Source organism: Sus scrofa, chromosome 13, assembly GCF_054392235.1.
Source record: "Sus scrofa isolate SSC_HxYL_T2T_F1_AM1 chromosome 13, Sscrofa_HxYL_maternal_Yorkshire_Landrace_v2.0, whole genome shotgun sequence".
NCBI lineage: Eukaryota > Metazoa > Chordata > Mammalia > Artiodactyla > Suidae > Sus > Sus scrofa.
Window position 1 is genome coordinate 115,679,082 of NC_139395.1, and position 18,115 is coordinate 115,697,196.

Below are 18,115 nucleotides of genomic sequence, written 5' to 3' on the forward strand. Positions count from 1 at the left end.
TTAGATTGGTCTAAAAATAACAAAGACTTCACAAATAATTATTTCTTACATATCCTTCTTTCATCTATTCAACAAATATTCGTTGGAGCAGTTAGGATGTGGCATTAGGAATATAACAGCAAACAAAATAGACAAAGGCACTGCCCTCGATGGAGTTTAATTTCTCTGTATAATGTAGTACCATTTATCTACAACTTTTATATAATCATTTAATCAAGAAGCAAGCTCCGAATAGGGATATCTGAAAAGTGACTTATATACTGGCTTGAGTGAGCTCTGGCCAGGGAAGATCGGGAAGGATGATAACCAAACAGAAGAGCTGTAATGTTTCTTTAAGTCTCAGGCGCCTTAGGACAAGAGAGCCCCACCTCCTCCCCTCCCCCCGCCACTCCCCCTTCTTCTCCCCTTCCCCCTCCCGACTCCTCCCCTTATTCTCCCCACCGCTCGCCACGCCCGCACCTTTCTCCGCCCCCACCCGCTGCTGTGACTCGCTGCTCTCGGCCCGCGGGATCTCGAGCTCTTCTCGCGAGATCGTCACCATCCCGGAGTCAGCTGTGGTGGCCTCTGACTGGGCGTTAAGTGTTTGTGCGTTCGTTTTGGGGCACCTCTGGATCTGGCCCAGAGGCATTAAGTAGGTTCTGGGGGCCGAGACCTGGGCTGCAGTCGCGCGGGTCCCTAAGAAGGAAGGGGACAATTCCCTGAGTTGTGGGCCGACCTCGGGCCGCGTGCTCAAAGCGTGTGGGCCGGCAGCCTGGAGCCCGCGTGAGGTGTCACTCTCAGGGTCGGGGTCGGGTGGAGATGGGGGTTGGCCCGCAGGCGCGGTGATACCGCCCGCAGACTCCTGCAGTATGGGTTCTAGGCACTCCCGGTGCCGGCCTGGGGCCGTGGAGTTGGGGGACTGTCAGGGCGGCCGGACCCAGCCAGCCCCCTCTTGCCTCTCCGTGGGTTCGCCCGGGTTGGCGCCAGGTGACGCTTGAGGTCAGCGCCGGGTTCAGTGGCTCGAGGGTTTGTAGAAACCTCCGAAATTCGCTTGGTTCTGTTAGAGAAATCACTTTCTTTCAAAGGTACTAGGTAGAATGTGTTTTTTCTCATTTGTTGCTTTGCGAGGCTTGGCTGCCTTATTCAGAGGCAGAAGATTTGTATAAACGGATGAGTAGACGAATGTCTAAATCTTAACTATTTTCTCTTTTTAAAATCAGGGTATACAGAAAAATGGAGTATATGACAGAATCCATCAACCGTACACCTGGACACATGTGAGTCGCATGCCTTTTCCCCCACTCTCCTTAAATTTCAAAATGTTAAAGTGAGTCTTTGAAACTGAGTGTGGGCAACGCCTTTCTTTTGAGTGAGGGGATTTTTCTGTCTTAAGTGGGAAAAATGAAAAACTATTTCTTGAGAAAGTCGAATTCAGTTTTCACTGGAAAGTTTGTGGTGGTAAATACTGCTTTTAAGAGTGTTAAAATAGTCACTATACATTCTGCTAGATTGGCATCAGCCATAGACTATACGTAGCTTTTTAAATTTTAAGTAATTAAAATGTAGTAAAATTAAACACAGTTCTGGAGTTCCCGTCGTGGCGCAGTGGTTAACGAATCCGACTAGGAACCATGAGGTTGCGGGTTCGGTCCCTGCCCTTGCTCAGTGGGTTAATGATCCGGCGTTGCCGTGAGCTGTGGTGTAGGTTGCAGACACGGCTCGGATCCCACGTTGCTGTGGCTCTGGCGTAGGCCGGTGGCTATGGCTCCGATTCGACCCCTAGCCTGGGAACCTCTATATGCAGCGGGAGCGGCCCAAGAAATAGCAACAAAAAAGACAAAAAAAAAATTAATCACAGTTCTTCTGTCTACTATCCACATTTCAAGTCCTCAGCCGCCACATGTGCCCAGTGGCGACAGTTGTGAACCTCAGAGGGTATTAGAATACTTCTTTTGGATAACATCAGTGATTCTTAAACACTTTCTGTCCCCAGTACAACTATGGTTATGATGCTTCCATCAGTTACACAAAAGAAGTAGACATGATACTTTTTACATCCTTTTTTTTTTTTTTAATTGTCTTTTGTCTTTTTAGGGCCACACCTGTGGCATATGGAGGCTCCCAGGCTTGGGGTCAAATTGGAACTGTAGCTGTCAGCCTACGTCAGAGCTGCAGCAATGCCAGATCCCAGCTGTGTCTGCCACCTACACCACATCACAGCTCATGGCAACACCGGACCCTTAAACCATTGAGCTAGGCCAGGGATCTAACCTGCAACCTCATGGTTCTTAGTCGGATTCGTTTCCACTGCACTGTAATGGGAACTCCTTTGACATCCTTTAAAAATTCTTCTGGCGTTCCCTTTGTTGCTCAGTGGGTTACGAACCCAACATAGTATCCTTGAGGATTTGGATTTAATACCTGGCCTGCCTCAGTGGATTAAGGATTCCACGTTGCTGTGGTGTAGGCTGGCAGCTGCAGCTCAGATTTGACCTCTAGCCGGGAACTTCATATGCCACAGGTGCAGCCCTAAAAAAAAAGGAAAAACAATTTTTTTTCTGCTTTGGGGTAAATTTTTACATTTTGACAGGCCCTGTGTTATACTGAGGCTTTAAAAAAATTGCCTTTGGGAGTTCTAGTTGTGGCGCAGCAGAAATGAATTGAACTAGCATCCATGAGGATGTGGGTTCAATCCCTGGCCTTGTTCAGTGAGTGGGTCTGGGATCTGGCATTGCCGTGGGCTGTAATGTAGGTCACAGGCGCAGCTTGATCCCTCGTTGCTGTGGCTGTGGTGTAGACCGGAAGCTACAGCTCCGATTTGACCCCTAACCTGGGAACTTCATATCCCGTGAGTGTAGCCCCCCAAAAAAGCAAAAAAAATGACTGCCTTTTGACTATAAAGCTGTCTGATGATTACTATTAGCAGTAATTTAGACCTTCTATGTCCTTTGCACATTAACCATATTTTTAGGATTTTGGGGATTGTGGTCATCTCTGGTTTTTTTGTCTCCAATAGGCCAAGGTTTTTTATCTGCTACATCTTTGGAGATTGCTTTAAGTCTGTTTTTTAAAAAGGGCAGAGATATTATAGCCTATTTTTTTATATTTTTATTGAAGTGTAGTTGATTTATAATTTGTGTTAGTTTTTGGCATACAGCAAAGTGATTCAGTTTTTTATACACGTATATGTACATAATTACATATATATAATGGTTTATTACAAGATATTGAATATAATTCCCTGTGCTATACAGTGAGACCTTGTCTATTTTATATATAGTAGTTTGTATCTGCTAACCCGTTTGATAGCTTTTTAATTAACCAGTGCACTTACGAAATCTAATTTTGAAAATGTATGCTTTATTTATTTAAGCCTGTGCTGCGATTGTGGTGTCCCAATTAGTCCAAATCCTGCCAATATTTGTGTGGCTTGTCTGCGAAGTAAAGTAGATATCAGCCAAGGCATTCCAAAACAAGTTTCTATATCTTTCTGCAAACAGTGCCAAAGGTATGGTTCTGTACTATTTTATACTACTTAGAGTTGCGCCACCAGGATATACTGAGATTATGCTAAAATACATGGGATAAAGTGCATGAAATTGAGATTTAAGCTTTATTTATGTTGGTGTAGCTAGAGGTTTTAGAATTTGTAATTTTGTAGTATACTTTCCTAGTTTACCCTACTAATTTGGCAACATTTGTGTAAAGGTATTTGAATCTTGAATCTGTTCTTTTTCTGTTAAGGGATTAATAGGTTGATATATACAATTAATAGATGCAAGTTGATGTTTTTAAGGGTAAAAGCAGATTTTAAAGACATTAGTGTTAATTACCATGAAGTTTTTGTTTTTACCTTCAATTACTAGGAGCCATGTATGATTAAAAAGCACCTTATTTTTAAAGTAATTCAGCAGTGTATTTTAAAAATTGTATCTATTAATGTTCCCACGAAACTAAAATGACTATAGTTGATGGAAGAAAAGCTCAGTATATCATATCTAGGATAATCTAGGATGAAGACTGGATTTGAAGGCAGAGTTCTGCAAGTTAGTGATTTACCTCCTTTATTTTCTTTAGTTGTTGGCATAAACAACGTATCTAGTAGGCCACTGAATAACACAAAACTGCCCATTGAAACTGCCCATAAAGTTATATGCCTTTGATTTCCTGAATGGATTAGGACTCTAGTGGTTCTTAACTTTTTTGGGGGGTGGGGGAAGGGGACTCATGAATCTCTTTAAGAATTTGAAAACTTCATGTCCCCAGAATAATACATAAAACATGTGCATGTATGTAAACACTTGAAACTTGTGTACTGTTTCAGGGAGTTTATAGATTGTAAGTTTACTAAGGCAGGTGTGAGACTTAATCTATAATAAACATTTGCCGTTAGGAGCATTGTGTATTCAAAAAGAAAACACTGGATGAAGAATAAGGAGACAGCTGTCTTGAATTTTTCACAAACTAGTTCTTTGACACTCTTGGCCACTTAACCTCTCTAAGCCTTAATTTCTTCATCAGAACAAAGAGACTTGCCGTGGGAGCGGCCCAAGAAATAGCAAAAAAGACCAAAAAAAAAAAAAAAAAAAAAAAGAACAAAGAGACTTTATTAGGTGATATATAAGCCCTTTCTAACTCCAAAAACATGCTTATAACAAAGGGACCTGTATAAGGCTTTTCAGTGAACCTTTAAAAGTGAAAATCAGAATATTTACTTAACAAGTAGGGCAAAAAAGAAAATTCATGTAACACATTTAGAAGTATAACATATTTAACAATCTATATTGAGCATTTACTGTATGTTAGGCACTGTTCCAAATCTTGAGCTGGCTGGGCTTAAAAACTTGAAGTATATGCGTAAGGGCTTTAAATTTTAATTTAGTCAAATTTTATGTAATATTTTAAAACTTGAGTTTTATAGTTTGAAATTTGGAAGGCAACTTGAAGTAGATTAATAGTCTAAACTAATTTTCATACACAGTATTAGGTACTAATTTATCTTTTTTGTGCGAAATAAACAGTTTGTAAGCATTTTAGATGTACATTATAAACCTTTTTAATGATAATTTGAGATGATCAGAGCATAGCTTCAAAGTACTCTTGGCATTTTGTCATCCTACTGTAATTCTTACTGGTACTTAAAGTAATGACTTTTTAATAAGTTATTTTGGATTGACTTTCTCAAATAGCCAGAATTTTACTTTTTTAACTATGCCACTGGTCTAATTAAAAGTTTTCTGGAACTATTAAAATATATTTGGGTTAAATGCTCAGATCAACCTTGAGTATTATTATATCTGGTTAATAATCATTGTTATATCTCAATATTTGGTGGAATTTTTTTTTCCTGAGAGATGTTGAGTTTCAGTGTATTATCTTTTCTCTCAGATATTTCCAGCCACCAGGAACTTGGATACAATGTGCATTAGAATCCAGGGAACTTCTTGCTTTGTGTTTGAAAAAAATCAAAGCTCCTTTGAGTAAGGTAGGTCAAATAGCTAAATCATCTTTTGTAGGGGTATGTGTGTGTTTATGTTTGCTTTAACCTCTCATTTTTAGGAAATCTTTCTATGAATAGATTTTTCAAAGTAACTATTAAGAGATACTATTAATGAGCACACTACTACAAACGCTGCTTTCATTTTTAAAGTTATATATATTCTTTTGTCATGGAAATGAAAATCCTTTCACTTTAAAAGATTTAGTATGGAACCAATTTTTTCATTCATTATTGTCAGAAATTCTTATGTGTAATAATCTTTTCTGAAAATATTTATATAAAACCATCACTAAACAGTTTAGGAAGTTATAATATTAGGGCTGGGATTTGGGTTTTTAAAAAATTTTCATTACTACTTTGTAAAGAAAATAATTTATGCCTGTTATTTAAAGTCAATGCATAAATGTCTCCAAAAAACAACAAGGGTTAGTTAGTGCAGTTAACATCTCTGCACAACACTCTCAGTTTTCTTTATGCTGAACTGTATGACTCATATCCACCAGGTATGTTGTTAGTTGAAATGGATTCTTAGTTTTAAGGCCTTCAGATTCTCTTCAACTCTGATAAACTTTCACGTAATAGTTCTTTGGAGTTTCTCCCTTTATTTTCCTTTTTTTTTTCCTCCCTGGAATTTGTATGAGTCAAATGTTGGCCCTACTACCTTAAAACTGCCTTTTTGCCATTGAATTGTTTTTAATTTTTTGTCTTGTCCTGTGTTTCTGACAGTTTCCTTTACTTTAGCTTCCAATTTTTGTATTAATTTTTTTCAATAGTAGTGTTTTAAGTTTAGAATTTTTAATGTTCTTGATGTCAGATTTTTCTGGTAGTTTGGTAATAAGTTGTTATTGTTACTGGTTTTACTTTCCTTCTGTTCCCTGAGTTGTCTCAGTTTTTTTTTTTTCTGGAGTCAGTTTTTTGGTCTTTTGGAGTCAGTAACTTGGTCTTTTGCTTTCATATTTTCATACTGCAGCTTCTGTCAAATGTTCCTTAAAAGTTCATTAGCATTCAGCAGGTGTTTATTGAATGTCAGCCCTGTACCAGTCTGCTTTTGGTGTTAGGGATATGGTAGTGCACGAGAGACAAATTCCGTCTTGGGGATCTTTTCATTCTAGTTGAAGAGGGGAGAGTGTGAAGTAGGCAATGAACAAAGTGAGTAGGTATGTTAAAAGGTATAAAAAACCAGGAAGGGGATAAGAATTGTTCAGGGAAGAGTTGGCATTTAAAATAGAGTGGTTAAGAGTATCCTCATTGATAAAGTGACACTTTAGTAAACATTTAAGGCAGAAAGGAAAAGAGCATTTTGGGAAGAGAAAACAAGTATAGAGGTCAGAGGCAGGAGTATACCTGTGTGGTGAGAGTGGAGTGGGGAGGGAAAAATGATTGGGGATGAAGCCAGGGAAGGCAAGGAAAGTCACAGTAGGCCCTGTAGGCCCTTTGAGGACTGGTTTTTACTCTGTAATGATTTTAGGGAGCATAGGGCAGAATAATGAGATGAATGATTTACAGTTCATCAGATTCCCTTTGGCTATGTTTAGAATAGATGTGAAGAGGGTGGGCACCTTTAAGAAGTGATTGTTAAGAATCATGAGAAATGATGGAATTTGAATCCTTAGTGGAGGTAGCAAGAAATTGATAGATTCTGAATTTATTTTAAGGTAGTCAGTAGGATTTAGTGGTGAAACTGAATGTATATTTATGGGTTAGAAGACTCAAAGGTGACTTGCACGGTTCTTGACTTGAGCAACCAGGAAGAGGGAGTTGCTATTCGTGGAGTAGGAAAGGCTTCAGAATCATCTCAAAGTGGTACTTAGATTACTGTTAGACATGGAGTAGAAATACTGAGTGGGCAGCTGGATAAAAAAGCCAGGGAATGGTCCAGGCTGGAGATAATGAATTTGGGGTATAGATAGTATTTTAAGCTGTGATATTGGATGATATTTCCCAGGGAGTTTAGATAGAGAAGGGAAGAAATAAGAGGACTGAATCCTGGGATCCTTTAACAATAAAAGTTTAGGAAGATGAGAAAAAAAAATCAGTCATTACTTAGCTGCAGGGAAAGATATACACACACACACACAAAATCTGGAACTTTAGAAGGTAATGGGAATGTTAAGCAAAGAGATTGAGGATTTAGGAGGCTTTGTTGTTAGTGAATGTTGAGTTCCAGAGACACAATAAAAGGGTTTGAGGATTTGGGGAAGAGTGTTAGATGGGATAGAAAAGGGAATATGTAGAACCATATGGAGATTAGAGTGTGGGAGATGAAGGGGTGAATAAAGTGATGGTAAAAAAGAACAAGGGGCTCAGTAAGGTGGGTTAGTCCTGGTTTTCTGAGGGCAGATAGTGTGGTGAGGCTGTGTAGGGGAATGGTGAAGTAGATGTCAGGGGTTCTCTCTCCACCCCTACAGATGGACCTTGGAGGCTGAGGGAAGTGCCGGTGGAGCTTCATTTTGACCCTTGCAGATGGAGGCTGAGGGAATTGGAAGCTCTCTGTCACTCTCTGTTCTGGTGTGGCTTGTTGGCTACTAGGCTTTGCTTTAGGGGAGCTAGCTGTGTGAGGAGGGTTTTAGTCTGGAGTGCTGTAGCTACACTAGCTAATCTAGTTCTCACCAGACACGGCTTGATAAAATTATCATCTGCCTGCTGATGTCACCCAGATTTGTTATCTACAGCTCAGATTTCTCCATGGAGCTCCAGACCAAATATATATCTCACTATCCTCTGAAAAACTTCACTTAGGTATCTCAGATAAATCATTTTATTTTATTTTATTTTATTTTTTTTGCCATTTCTTGGGCCACTCCCACGGCATATGGAGGTTCCCAGGCTAGGGGTTGAATCGGAGCTGTAGCTGCCAGCCTACACCAGAGCCACAGCAACGCAGGTTCCGAGCCGCGTCTGCGACCTACACCATAGCTCACGGCAACGCCAGATCCTTAACCCACTGAGCAAGGCCAGGGATTGAACCCGCAACCTCATGGTTCCTAGTCGGATTTGTTTAACCATTGCGCCACGACGGGAACTCCAGGATAAATCATTTTAAACTTAAATGTCTGAAACCGAATATAGTATGTTCCCTTCACCCCACCCCCATTAATCAAAGATATATTTGTGTCAGAAAAAGTGTTACCTAGATGTCCAAGCTGGATACTTGACCATCATTCTAGAATCTTCTTTTCTTCCTTCCCATATCCAGTTATTAATAAATCATGTAGATTTTATCTCCTAAATAGTTCTTGGATTTTTCTGCTTCTGTTATTTCCAGCCCCTCTCAGTTCAGATTACCTACAACTCCTGCCCAAATTACTGAAACAACCTTCATTTTTTTTTCTCTTAACCCCTTCCTCACAATACCCATTTTACCGATATTGAGCTGCATTCAGTTCTTCACATACAATAAACTGTTTTTGACGTCTGCTGACTGCTGATATGACAGTGAGTTACCATTGTGGATTTGTTATTCAGTGCATGAGACTCCCTCTAATGTATCATTCATTCTTTTTTTTTTTAAGCCACATACTTAAATAGAATAATAAAAGTAGAAATTTTTGTTCATGAGATTTCTAGTAATGACGTTATCAAGTCATTTTCTTCTAAAAAGTGTTATTTTCATTCAAAAAACAGTGTATGTTTTTAGGAAAAAGGATTTTTTAATACAATATTTTAATTTTTGCTTCTGTTATATCAGTGGCATTAATACAAATCATTAGATTTTATTCGCTGTCTTTGTTGCCATACCTCTGATGATAAATCCTTTTTTTACTAGTGATGTTGGGTAGATTAATCACAGATTCCTTAAGCATCTATGAAATCTCTTCGTTAATGAATTATTTCATCTTTTTTATTCTCAGATGGGAACTTATGTTTCTTTTTTATTTGTTTTACTGAAGGTACGCCTTGTAGATGCAAGCTTTGTTTGGACTGAGCCCCATTCTAAGAGACTTAAAGTTAAACTGACTATTCAGAAAGAGGTAAGCTATACATAGTTTTCTTAGTGTGGTTAAAATGTAACAAGTGAAAATTAGGGGCTATTGCTAAATTATATTATGACTTGAACAGCTTAAAAGGAAACATACACTCTTAATTTTAACCCTTTGTGTTCTTTTGGATCATCTGCACAAATGACCAGGTCACTAGTAAGAGCAAGCATTGTTCCTGATTAGTGGGCTGAGATAATCTTCATGAAGTCATTTTTCCCCTCACAAAGTCACTTTTATTTGGAGTAAGATTGAAGTAAAAATGAGCTAAGGTATTGCTTCTCAAACTTGACTGATGATGACTCACAGTGACTGAATGAACTGGATTCAACTGGATATAAGATTTAGGAATCTATAAAGCTTCCCAGGTGATTTCTGATGATTGGCTGTTTGGGAATGGTTATTAAGTTTTTTTTTTTTTTAAGAGTTTTCTTTACCTTCTAAGGATGAATTTTTTACACACAAACATGCACACATGTTTATATACAGCTATAAAATTCTTCAAAGAATATCCTCATAACCACTTCAACTAAAGGTAAATTTGAAATTTTAATCTAATAAATGCTGTGAATTAAACTTATATATCTTTCCTGAAATAGTATAATTACACTTTAAATGTAACTGGTTTCTTATTGGTGTCCTCAAAGCATTCATAGAAAAAGATTTTAAGTTAAATATTAAAGAATTTTCTTTTTTCTTTTGCTTTTTAGGGCCACGCTCAGAGCATATGGAAGGTACCAGGCTAGGGATCGAGTCCAGAGCTACAGTTGTCAGCCTTCTCCATAGCCATAGCAATGCAGGATGCAAGCCATGTCTGTGACTTACATTACAGCTCACGGCAACACCAGATACCCAGACCACTGAGGGAGGCCAGGGATTGAACCCGAATCCATGGATACTAGTTGGATTCATTTCCACTGAGCCACAGTGGGAACTCCTAAAGAATCTTCTTTTGAGGAAATTATTTCTTATTAAACAAAAAGAAAAGAATGAAGAGTGTGATTGTTTTCTTTGTTAGGTAATGAATGGTGCTATCCTTCAGCAAGTGTTTGTGGTGGATTATGTTGTTCAGTCCCAGATGTGTGGAGATTGCCATAGAGTGGAAGCTAAGGATTTCTGGAAGGCTGTGGTTCAAGTCAGGCAAAAGGTAATGAGAGAAAGATGATGAGTAATTCATCTTGTATTTTGTCATTAGTTATACATAGCAAATAAAACCTCCTCCTTTCCCTTCTTTCCAAATTCTTCAGGCGCCAGAGATATTCCCAGGTCCCTGGGCCATTCACCTTTAGAAACAGATCACTGCCACATTTTATACAATCTTTAAAGATTGTTTTGTTTTAAAAATTAGTGTGTTGTATGTATAGGTGGCCTTTTTTTTTTTTTTTTTTGCATTTCATCTATTAATCCAGTAATGCACTTATGTTTAGACTGTGCACAAAAAAACTTTCTACTATCTGGAACAATTGATTTTGAAATATGGGATGCATCAGAATACACTTCGTATCAAAGAGATTCATGGTAAGTTAAAATTTTAAAACATTTGAAATGCTATCAGGATTTTAACTATCTTGAGAAATCTTTTATCTTTACTAATAGGTTCTAGACGAGTACTGTCCAAATGAACTTTATGTAAGGAAGAATAATAATCTTAGTTCTTTACCTGCACAGTCCAGCCATTATGGTAGCCACTAGCCATATGTGGCTATTGAATATTTGAAATGTGGTTAGTGCACACTGAGGAACTGAATTTAAAATTTTTTTCTATTTTGATTGAAATTTACACTAAATACCTACCAGTTGAGTAAACCGGTAACTACATTAGTAGAATGTAAAACTGTATGATAGAAATGCATTGAAAACTTGTTTTATGCAGAGGTCCATTTATGATTGGAAGAAAGTTATTTTTGAGATCTGTAAGTTTTAACATTTTGTTTTTCATATGTCTAGAGTTATTTGTGGTGGGTACATTAAATCAGAAGGCTGAATTCAGTAATAGTAGTGATATACAAGTGATGTAATTAGATTTCTTGATGATGGAATTTAAAAATTTTTACATAATTTTTTAAACTACATAAAATGGCTCCTCAGAGCATGTTCTGTCTTAGCACTTGCTATTGATGTAGCCTGCTTATATATATTAGATGATAGATGAATATTTCTTCACTTTATATTTATACCACAGGCATAAGGAACTTCCTGGGCTAGGGTAGGGATTTATTTTCAGCTGCAGCTGTGACTTATGTTGCAGCGGCAGCAATGCTGCATCCTTTAACCCACTGCGACAGGCCAGGGATCAAATCTGTGCCTCCACAGCGACCTGAGCTGCTGCAGTCAGATTCTTAACCCACTGCACCACAGCGGGAACACCAGTATTTCTTTAAATAATAATATAAAACATAAAAATTCTTCAGCAAATTCTTAGTCTCTTGCCAAAAGTTAATATTTTTAGTTGTGGGACATGTATATTATTTTTCTAGTTGCCAAGTACAGGTATTGAGGTAGCTATTCTTGAATGAATGACCAAATTCTCTTACTACTTACTTTAAAAGTGAGAGTTCCTCTGTTACTTACTGATCAGTTATTCGTTTATGTCATGTCTTTTTTTTTGTCCTTTTTAGGGCTGCACCCACAGCATATGGAGGTTCCCAGGCTAGGGGTCTAAGTGGAGCTGTAGCCACCTGCCACAGCCACAGCAACACCAGATCTGAGCCACGTCTGCAACCTATACCACAGCTTACGGCAACGCCGGATCCTTCATCCACTGAGCGAGGCCAGGGATCGAACCCGAAACCTCATGGTTCCTAGTTGGATTCGTTTCCGCTGCGCCATGATGGAAACTCTTATCTTGTATATCTTTAGAAAAGTACTTAGAAGTGTGGTTTGGAGTCCTTAAATGGGGAAAAATAAATACCAGTTATCTCACCTGGAGAAAATCTTTTTTTTTTTTTTTTTTAACAGATAAGTTGGTTTCTTTTTTTTTTTTTTTTCCAATAATTTTTTTTATTTTCCCACTGTACAGCAAGGGGGTCAGGTTATCCTTACATGTATACATTACAATTACATTTTTTTCCCCCACCCTTTCTTCTGTTGCAACATGAGTATCTAGACAAAGTTCTCAATGCTATCCAGCAGGATCTCCTTGTAAATCTATTCTAAGTTGTGTCTGATAAGCCCAAGCTCCCGATCCCTCCCACTCCCTCCCCCTCCCATCAGGCAGCCACAAGTCTTTTCTCCAAGTCCATGATTTTCTTTTCTGAGGAGATGTTCATTTGTGCTGGATATTAGATTTCACCTGGAGAAAATCTTTTAAGCTTTGTATCTGACTTGAGTGCATTACCAGTAGACGTAAGGTTAACAGTTATTGAATGCGTATTGTGGGTAGGGTACTTTGCTGCCTGTTTTAACATGGTGCCTGGCTTTTTGCGGCTAGCTATCAGGCAGGAATACACCTTTGTTCTGAGTAACTTAGTTTTGAGTAACTCCTGGAGATTATGGGATTGTAATATGCTAGCAAAGGAAGCAGAGAATTCTGATTATTGTTCCTCACCATGGCAGAAATATCTTCACACAGAATTCTTTGTAGCAAAAGACTTGGATACATCCTGGGACATACTTTTGCAGTTACTTTCAAAACCAAAAATGCTGGAAGTTTAACAACTCTTTTTCATCCAGAGGAATTAATTTTTTTCCCCTTACTGGTTCCTGGTTTTATGTAAATGAATCTTTTGTTTGCTTGTTTGTTTATAACTTTGTTTTTAAGATTATAGTAATTGTAAAAATTCAAACAAATATCTATGAATAAAGAATCTCTGTCCCACTTGTCATTCCCAGATTATATTAAAACATAATATGTGCTCTGTCTGTAAATTGTGAAAGCAATACACACACGTAATAAGATTGATAAATGAATAATAGACACAAAACAAATAAGGAAAAACCAGATATGTGAACAGACAGTTCACATTAGATAGACATAAATGGTCATGCAGTATTGGCAAGTGTTTGAAAAAACAGAAAGTCTCATAAGTGATGGATAGGACTGTAAACTAGCACTATTGTGAAAGACAATCTAGCAGCACGTATAAAAATTTAACATTTGCATACTTGTAATTTCAATTCTTGAACTCAGTCCCACAGAAAAACCACTAAGTGTGCACAAACATAAGGGTGTTACAGTACTGTTTGTAGCAGCAAAAAACTGAAACAACTTATATGCCAATTAATAGGACACAACTAAATAATAAAAAACATTAATTAACAAATACACAGTGGTTAAAAATAATGAAACAGGATTATATGCAATGATGTGGAAAGTTTTCCAAATATATTAAGATGGCAAGTCACATAATATCACAGTATAGTCTCATATATGAGGGGAAACCAATGCTTTCACAATTTATAGAAAGTGTTTCTGGGACAGCAGGGGCAGTACTTGGTACCTACTTATGGGTCTCATAAGGGCAGCTGTGGCCCCTGTACTCAGGAGACAGTGAGGGCAGGGCTTGGCACCTGTTTGGTTTTGCAAGGGCAGCTGTGGCTCATGCCCAGCCCTGAGCTATAGGTAGTGCCCTGTTCCCTGAGAGTGTTCACAGGGAAATAAGCTCTTATGGCAGTCCTGCCTGTGTCCTCACACACTCCCCAACAAAGGTGCCTTCTCTAGCAGGCATGGATTTCTTTCAGGTACACCATTCACTTGCCACAGTCCTGCCTTTTCAGGTGTCTCCATGCAGCCAACCCCAGTCCTATCCTTGGGTTTGGGTGTTGAGCTTCAGCATCCAGCCCCCACTCACACTGACAGACCATCATCTCAGGCTGGGAAGCACAAGGTGGTGACCTCTGGTGCAAGTTGCACTCTGTTTTGCCTTCTGCAAACCAGTTGCTGCACTCTCCTCTTGGGCTCCAAAGCTCCCCTCTGGTCCAGGCTGATTTCACCAGTGAGGGAACTTCTCAGGGTATGGAAACCTTTCCTCCTTCACAGCTCCCTTTCAGGGATGCAGGTGTTGACCCAATTCTTTTCTCCCTCTTGCTCCCCACACCCCAGTTTTTTTGTTTTTGTTTTTTTTTTTTTTTTTGTAGAAAAATTGCTCTGGTGTCATTTTAAGAACTCTTGTCTAAGAGTTCCCATTATGGCTCAGTGGAAATGAATCAAATCCAGCTAGTATCCATGAAGATTGGGTTTGATCCCTGGCCCCATTCAGTGGTTTAAGGATCTGGTGTTGCCGTGAGCTGTGGTGTGGGTTGCAGATGTGGCTTAGCCCTAGCATGGGGAACTTCCATATGGCACAAATGTGGCCCTAAAAAGCAAAAACCAAACCAAACCAAACCAATGAACTCTAATCAGAAAGATTTTCTGAAAGATTTTTACCTGTGTTTCTTTCCAATGGTTTATAATTTTCTTATACTTAGGTCTAATCCTTTAGAGTTTATATTTGTGCATGGTGTGGGATCAGGGCCTGAATCTATCTTTTCCCATGTGGTTAGCCTGTTTTCTCAGTGAAAAGATTCTGGGGTCCTCTGTCACAGATCTGTTGAATATAAATGTGAGGGTTTATTTCTGGATTCTCAAGTCTGTTCCATAGATCTATATATTTATCCTTAATGTTAGTACCACAGTGTCTTGATTACTTCAACTAAAGTTATTGAGGTTTTTTTTTAAACTTTCAAAGCAATTGAGACAGTAAATTTTGTAGTTTACATAATGACAGGTTCTGGACAAAGTAAAGACAGCAGAGACAGTGACGACACATTTAAACTCCTGTCACAAACTGATCTGTTAACAAATTCCCAATGGTCAACTTATTTTAAAATGTAAATTATCTAAAGAAAGAAACCAAGAGATATATCCAGGTTTTTGTAACACAATACAATGTCCTTTTTAAAATAAGCTTGTTGTAATTGTGTGTTTAATTCTGATAATAATTCAAGACACAAAACCACATGTTTTCCTGCTCTTCCCAAAACCTGGAGCTAGGAACTGAAGTGTTAAGAGAAGTGTGCAAAAATGAAAGTAACAAAGTTACTGAGTTTTGAAATTGGAAAGTGTAATAATAAGTTCCTGACAACTTTTGGTTATCTTTGAAATTGTTTTGGCTATTGTGAGTCATTTTAGTTTCCTAGTTAGCTGAGTTGTTTGGAAAAATATCTGAACTTTTTTTTTTTTTTTTTTTTAATGGCCGAACCCACAGCATATGGAGGTTCCCTGGCTAGGGGTCTAATTGGAGCTGTAGCCGCCGGCCTACACCACAGCCATGGCAACACCAGATCCGAGCCGAGTCTGCAGCCTCACCCACAGCTCACAGCAACGCCGGATGCTTAACCCACTGAGTGAGGGCCAGGGATCGAACCAACAACCTCATGGTTCCTAGTTAGATTTGTTTCTGCTGCGCCATGATGGGAACTCCTCCCTGAACATTTCTTAGCAGGTAGTTTGCCTTTAGTTATCTCTTTGCTGCTGGTTTTAAGTCCTACTGTGTGGTGAAAGGATAATATTATGGTAATTTCTGCTACTAATTAATTTCTACTATTTGGAATTGAAGTTTTTTTTTTCAATCTTAGTATATGATTATTTTATGAATATTCTTTGAGTTTTTAAAAATAGGTATTCTTTCTTGGAACCATCTTCTGTAAGCTCAATTAAGTCAACCTTGATAGTTGAATTCAACCGTATTCATGTTCTATATATCCTTTCTATTTTTGATCGGTTTTGTCATTTTAGCTTTGATAGTTTCCCACAGTGATTGTGCAAGTATTAACATTTGTTAATTTTTTTCTCTTTTTTTTTAAATAGTTTTTGTTTTCTGCACCACAGTGTTACTAGATGTATTCCTATTGTCTTGGTAGATTTTTCCATTTATTATATAAAATATCCTTTAATATTTTTCGCTTCCCTTTTGTCCTTGAATTTTATTTTATGTGCAGTTAAAATTGTGAGTATTGTTTTCTTTTGTTAGTATCTGTCTGATTTGTCTATCATTTTGTCAAACAAGTCTTAAATGATATGATATCCCTAGTGTGCTATGGCTGGAAAATTATGATTTAATTGGTACATATTTAATTTGTGATATAGTCACATTAGTAGAGGAAATTCTTACTATGCAGTTAATATTTTAATTTTTTTTTTTTTTAAGATGGTCTGGATTTCTATTATTCCTCAAAACAACATGCTCAGAAGATGGTAGAATTTCTTCAGTGTACAGTTCCCACTAGGTATGTTCTGAACCTACGTGTGATTAAATCCAAGGAGCTGGGAATGAATGTAGGTCTCGTTCATTCTTCAGGCTTAGGCAACTTATCTTAAAGTATTTTAAATTGTAATAGGAATACTTACACAATTGATAAGCATGTATTGGATTAACCACTTCAAGGGAAGTATTAGCTAAAGAGCATTAAGAATCTCTGCAGAGCTAGACTTCATCCTGAGAAAGTGAGCACTACAGTGCTAAACCACTGGTTGAGTGTATTTAAATAAGATAAAAGAAAAATGGGAGTAGAGGACTTTGGGGAGAAACTTCTTGGAGGAGAAAGGACGTAAATTCCTAAATTGGGAAATTTTCAGAAGTAGAGCTTAAATCGAAAGGTGAGATTGGTATAAACAAAGTCTTTGGGTAGGCATTAGTTTGGCTAATGGATGCTATATGTAGACTAGATTGGTGTAAGCAAAGGACATGTTTTGGAAGTTTTAGTAGATAAATTTGAAAATAGGTAGGTTCCAGTCAAATTGGTGAAGGTTTTTAAATGAAGGGGATGAGATAAGGCTTCACCATAGCAGGCATCAGGAAGCTGTTTCAGACCTTGGGTAGTAATGATTTGATTTGATGAATATTTATATTCCTGAGATTGTACAAGTAAGGACCTTTGTCTTTTTACTACAATTAACTTTTTCTCTTAACAGGTACAAAGCCTCACAGAGACTGATCTCTCAGGATATCCATAGTAACACATACAATTACAAAAGCACTTTTTCTGTGGAAATTGTTCCAATATGCAAGGTACTTTTTCTCATTTAATTAATCATGTCTTAATTGGTTTTTGTGTAATTATTAGTCCCTGGTTTCCTTCTGGGATTGGTTAACATTTATAATAACTTCCTTTTTAATGATTTCTGACACATTTCAGCCATGTTAAGATGTTTTAAAGTAATCATGCTTAAAATTATAAATTTTGGGTGTACTAAGTCAAAGGCTTGGTTATAGTTTTTTAAGGTGTATATTCCTGAAAATTTGTCATCCTAGTGGGTATGTGACAGTTCTTTGAAACTTTATGGAAATGACTTTAAAATAAATATCAGTGGACCACTTTGTGGAATGGGCGCAAACTGGATTTTGGCACGATCAAATTAAACAATATTGTGGAAATGAGATCATAGAATTACTTGTCTGATTTTTTTTTTTTTTTTTTTTTTTGTCTTTTTGCCTTTTCTAGGGCCGCTCCCACAGCACATAGGGGTTCCCAGGCTAGGGGTCTAATTGGAGCTGTAGCCGCCGGTCTACGCCAGAGCCACACAACTTGGGATCTGAGCCGCGTCTGCAACCTACACCACAGCTTACGACAACGCCGGATCCTTAACCCACTGAGCAAGGCCAGGGACCGAACCCGCAACCTCATGCTTCCTAGTTGGATTCGTTAACCACTGAGCCACGATGGGAACTCCTCTGATTTT

The 18,115-nt window shown here is 38.1% G+C and overlaps 1 protein-coding gene across 10 annotated transcripts in view; it reads left to right on the top strand.

The window, feature by feature from the left end:
* The first annotated feature begins 527 nt into the window (after positions 1–527).
* Positions 528–18,115, top strand: part of NMD3 (NMD3 ribosome export adaptor) — a 71,500-nt gene continuing 53,912 nt past the window's right edge. For 8 of the 10 annotated variants that reach the window (XR_014822598.1, XR_014822601.1, XR_014822599.1 and 5 more), the window contains exons 1-9: positions 528–631; positions 1,200–1,256; positions 3,353–3,487; positions 5,368–5,464; positions 9,370–9,450; positions 10,475–10,603; positions 10,884–10,974; positions 16,584–16,662; positions 17,348–17,444. Coding sequence is in view for 6 of the 10 variants with exons in the window: in XM_021069741.2 (XP_020925400.1) it covers positions 1,213–1,256; positions 3,353–3,487; positions 5,368–5,464; positions 9,370–9,450; positions 10,475–10,603; positions 10,884–10,974; positions 16,584–16,662; positions 17,348–17,444 (753 nt within the window). In the remaining 4 variants the exon portion in view is untranslated. Of the gene's footprint in view, positions 768–1,199; positions 1,257–3,352; positions 3,488–5,367; positions 5,465–9,369; positions 9,451–10,474; positions 10,604–10,883; positions 10,975–16,583; positions 16,663–17,347; positions 17,445–18,115 lie in introns of all 10 variants that reach the window. The other 2 variants (XM_084987487.1, XM_084987489.1) reach the window with 1 other exon arrangement.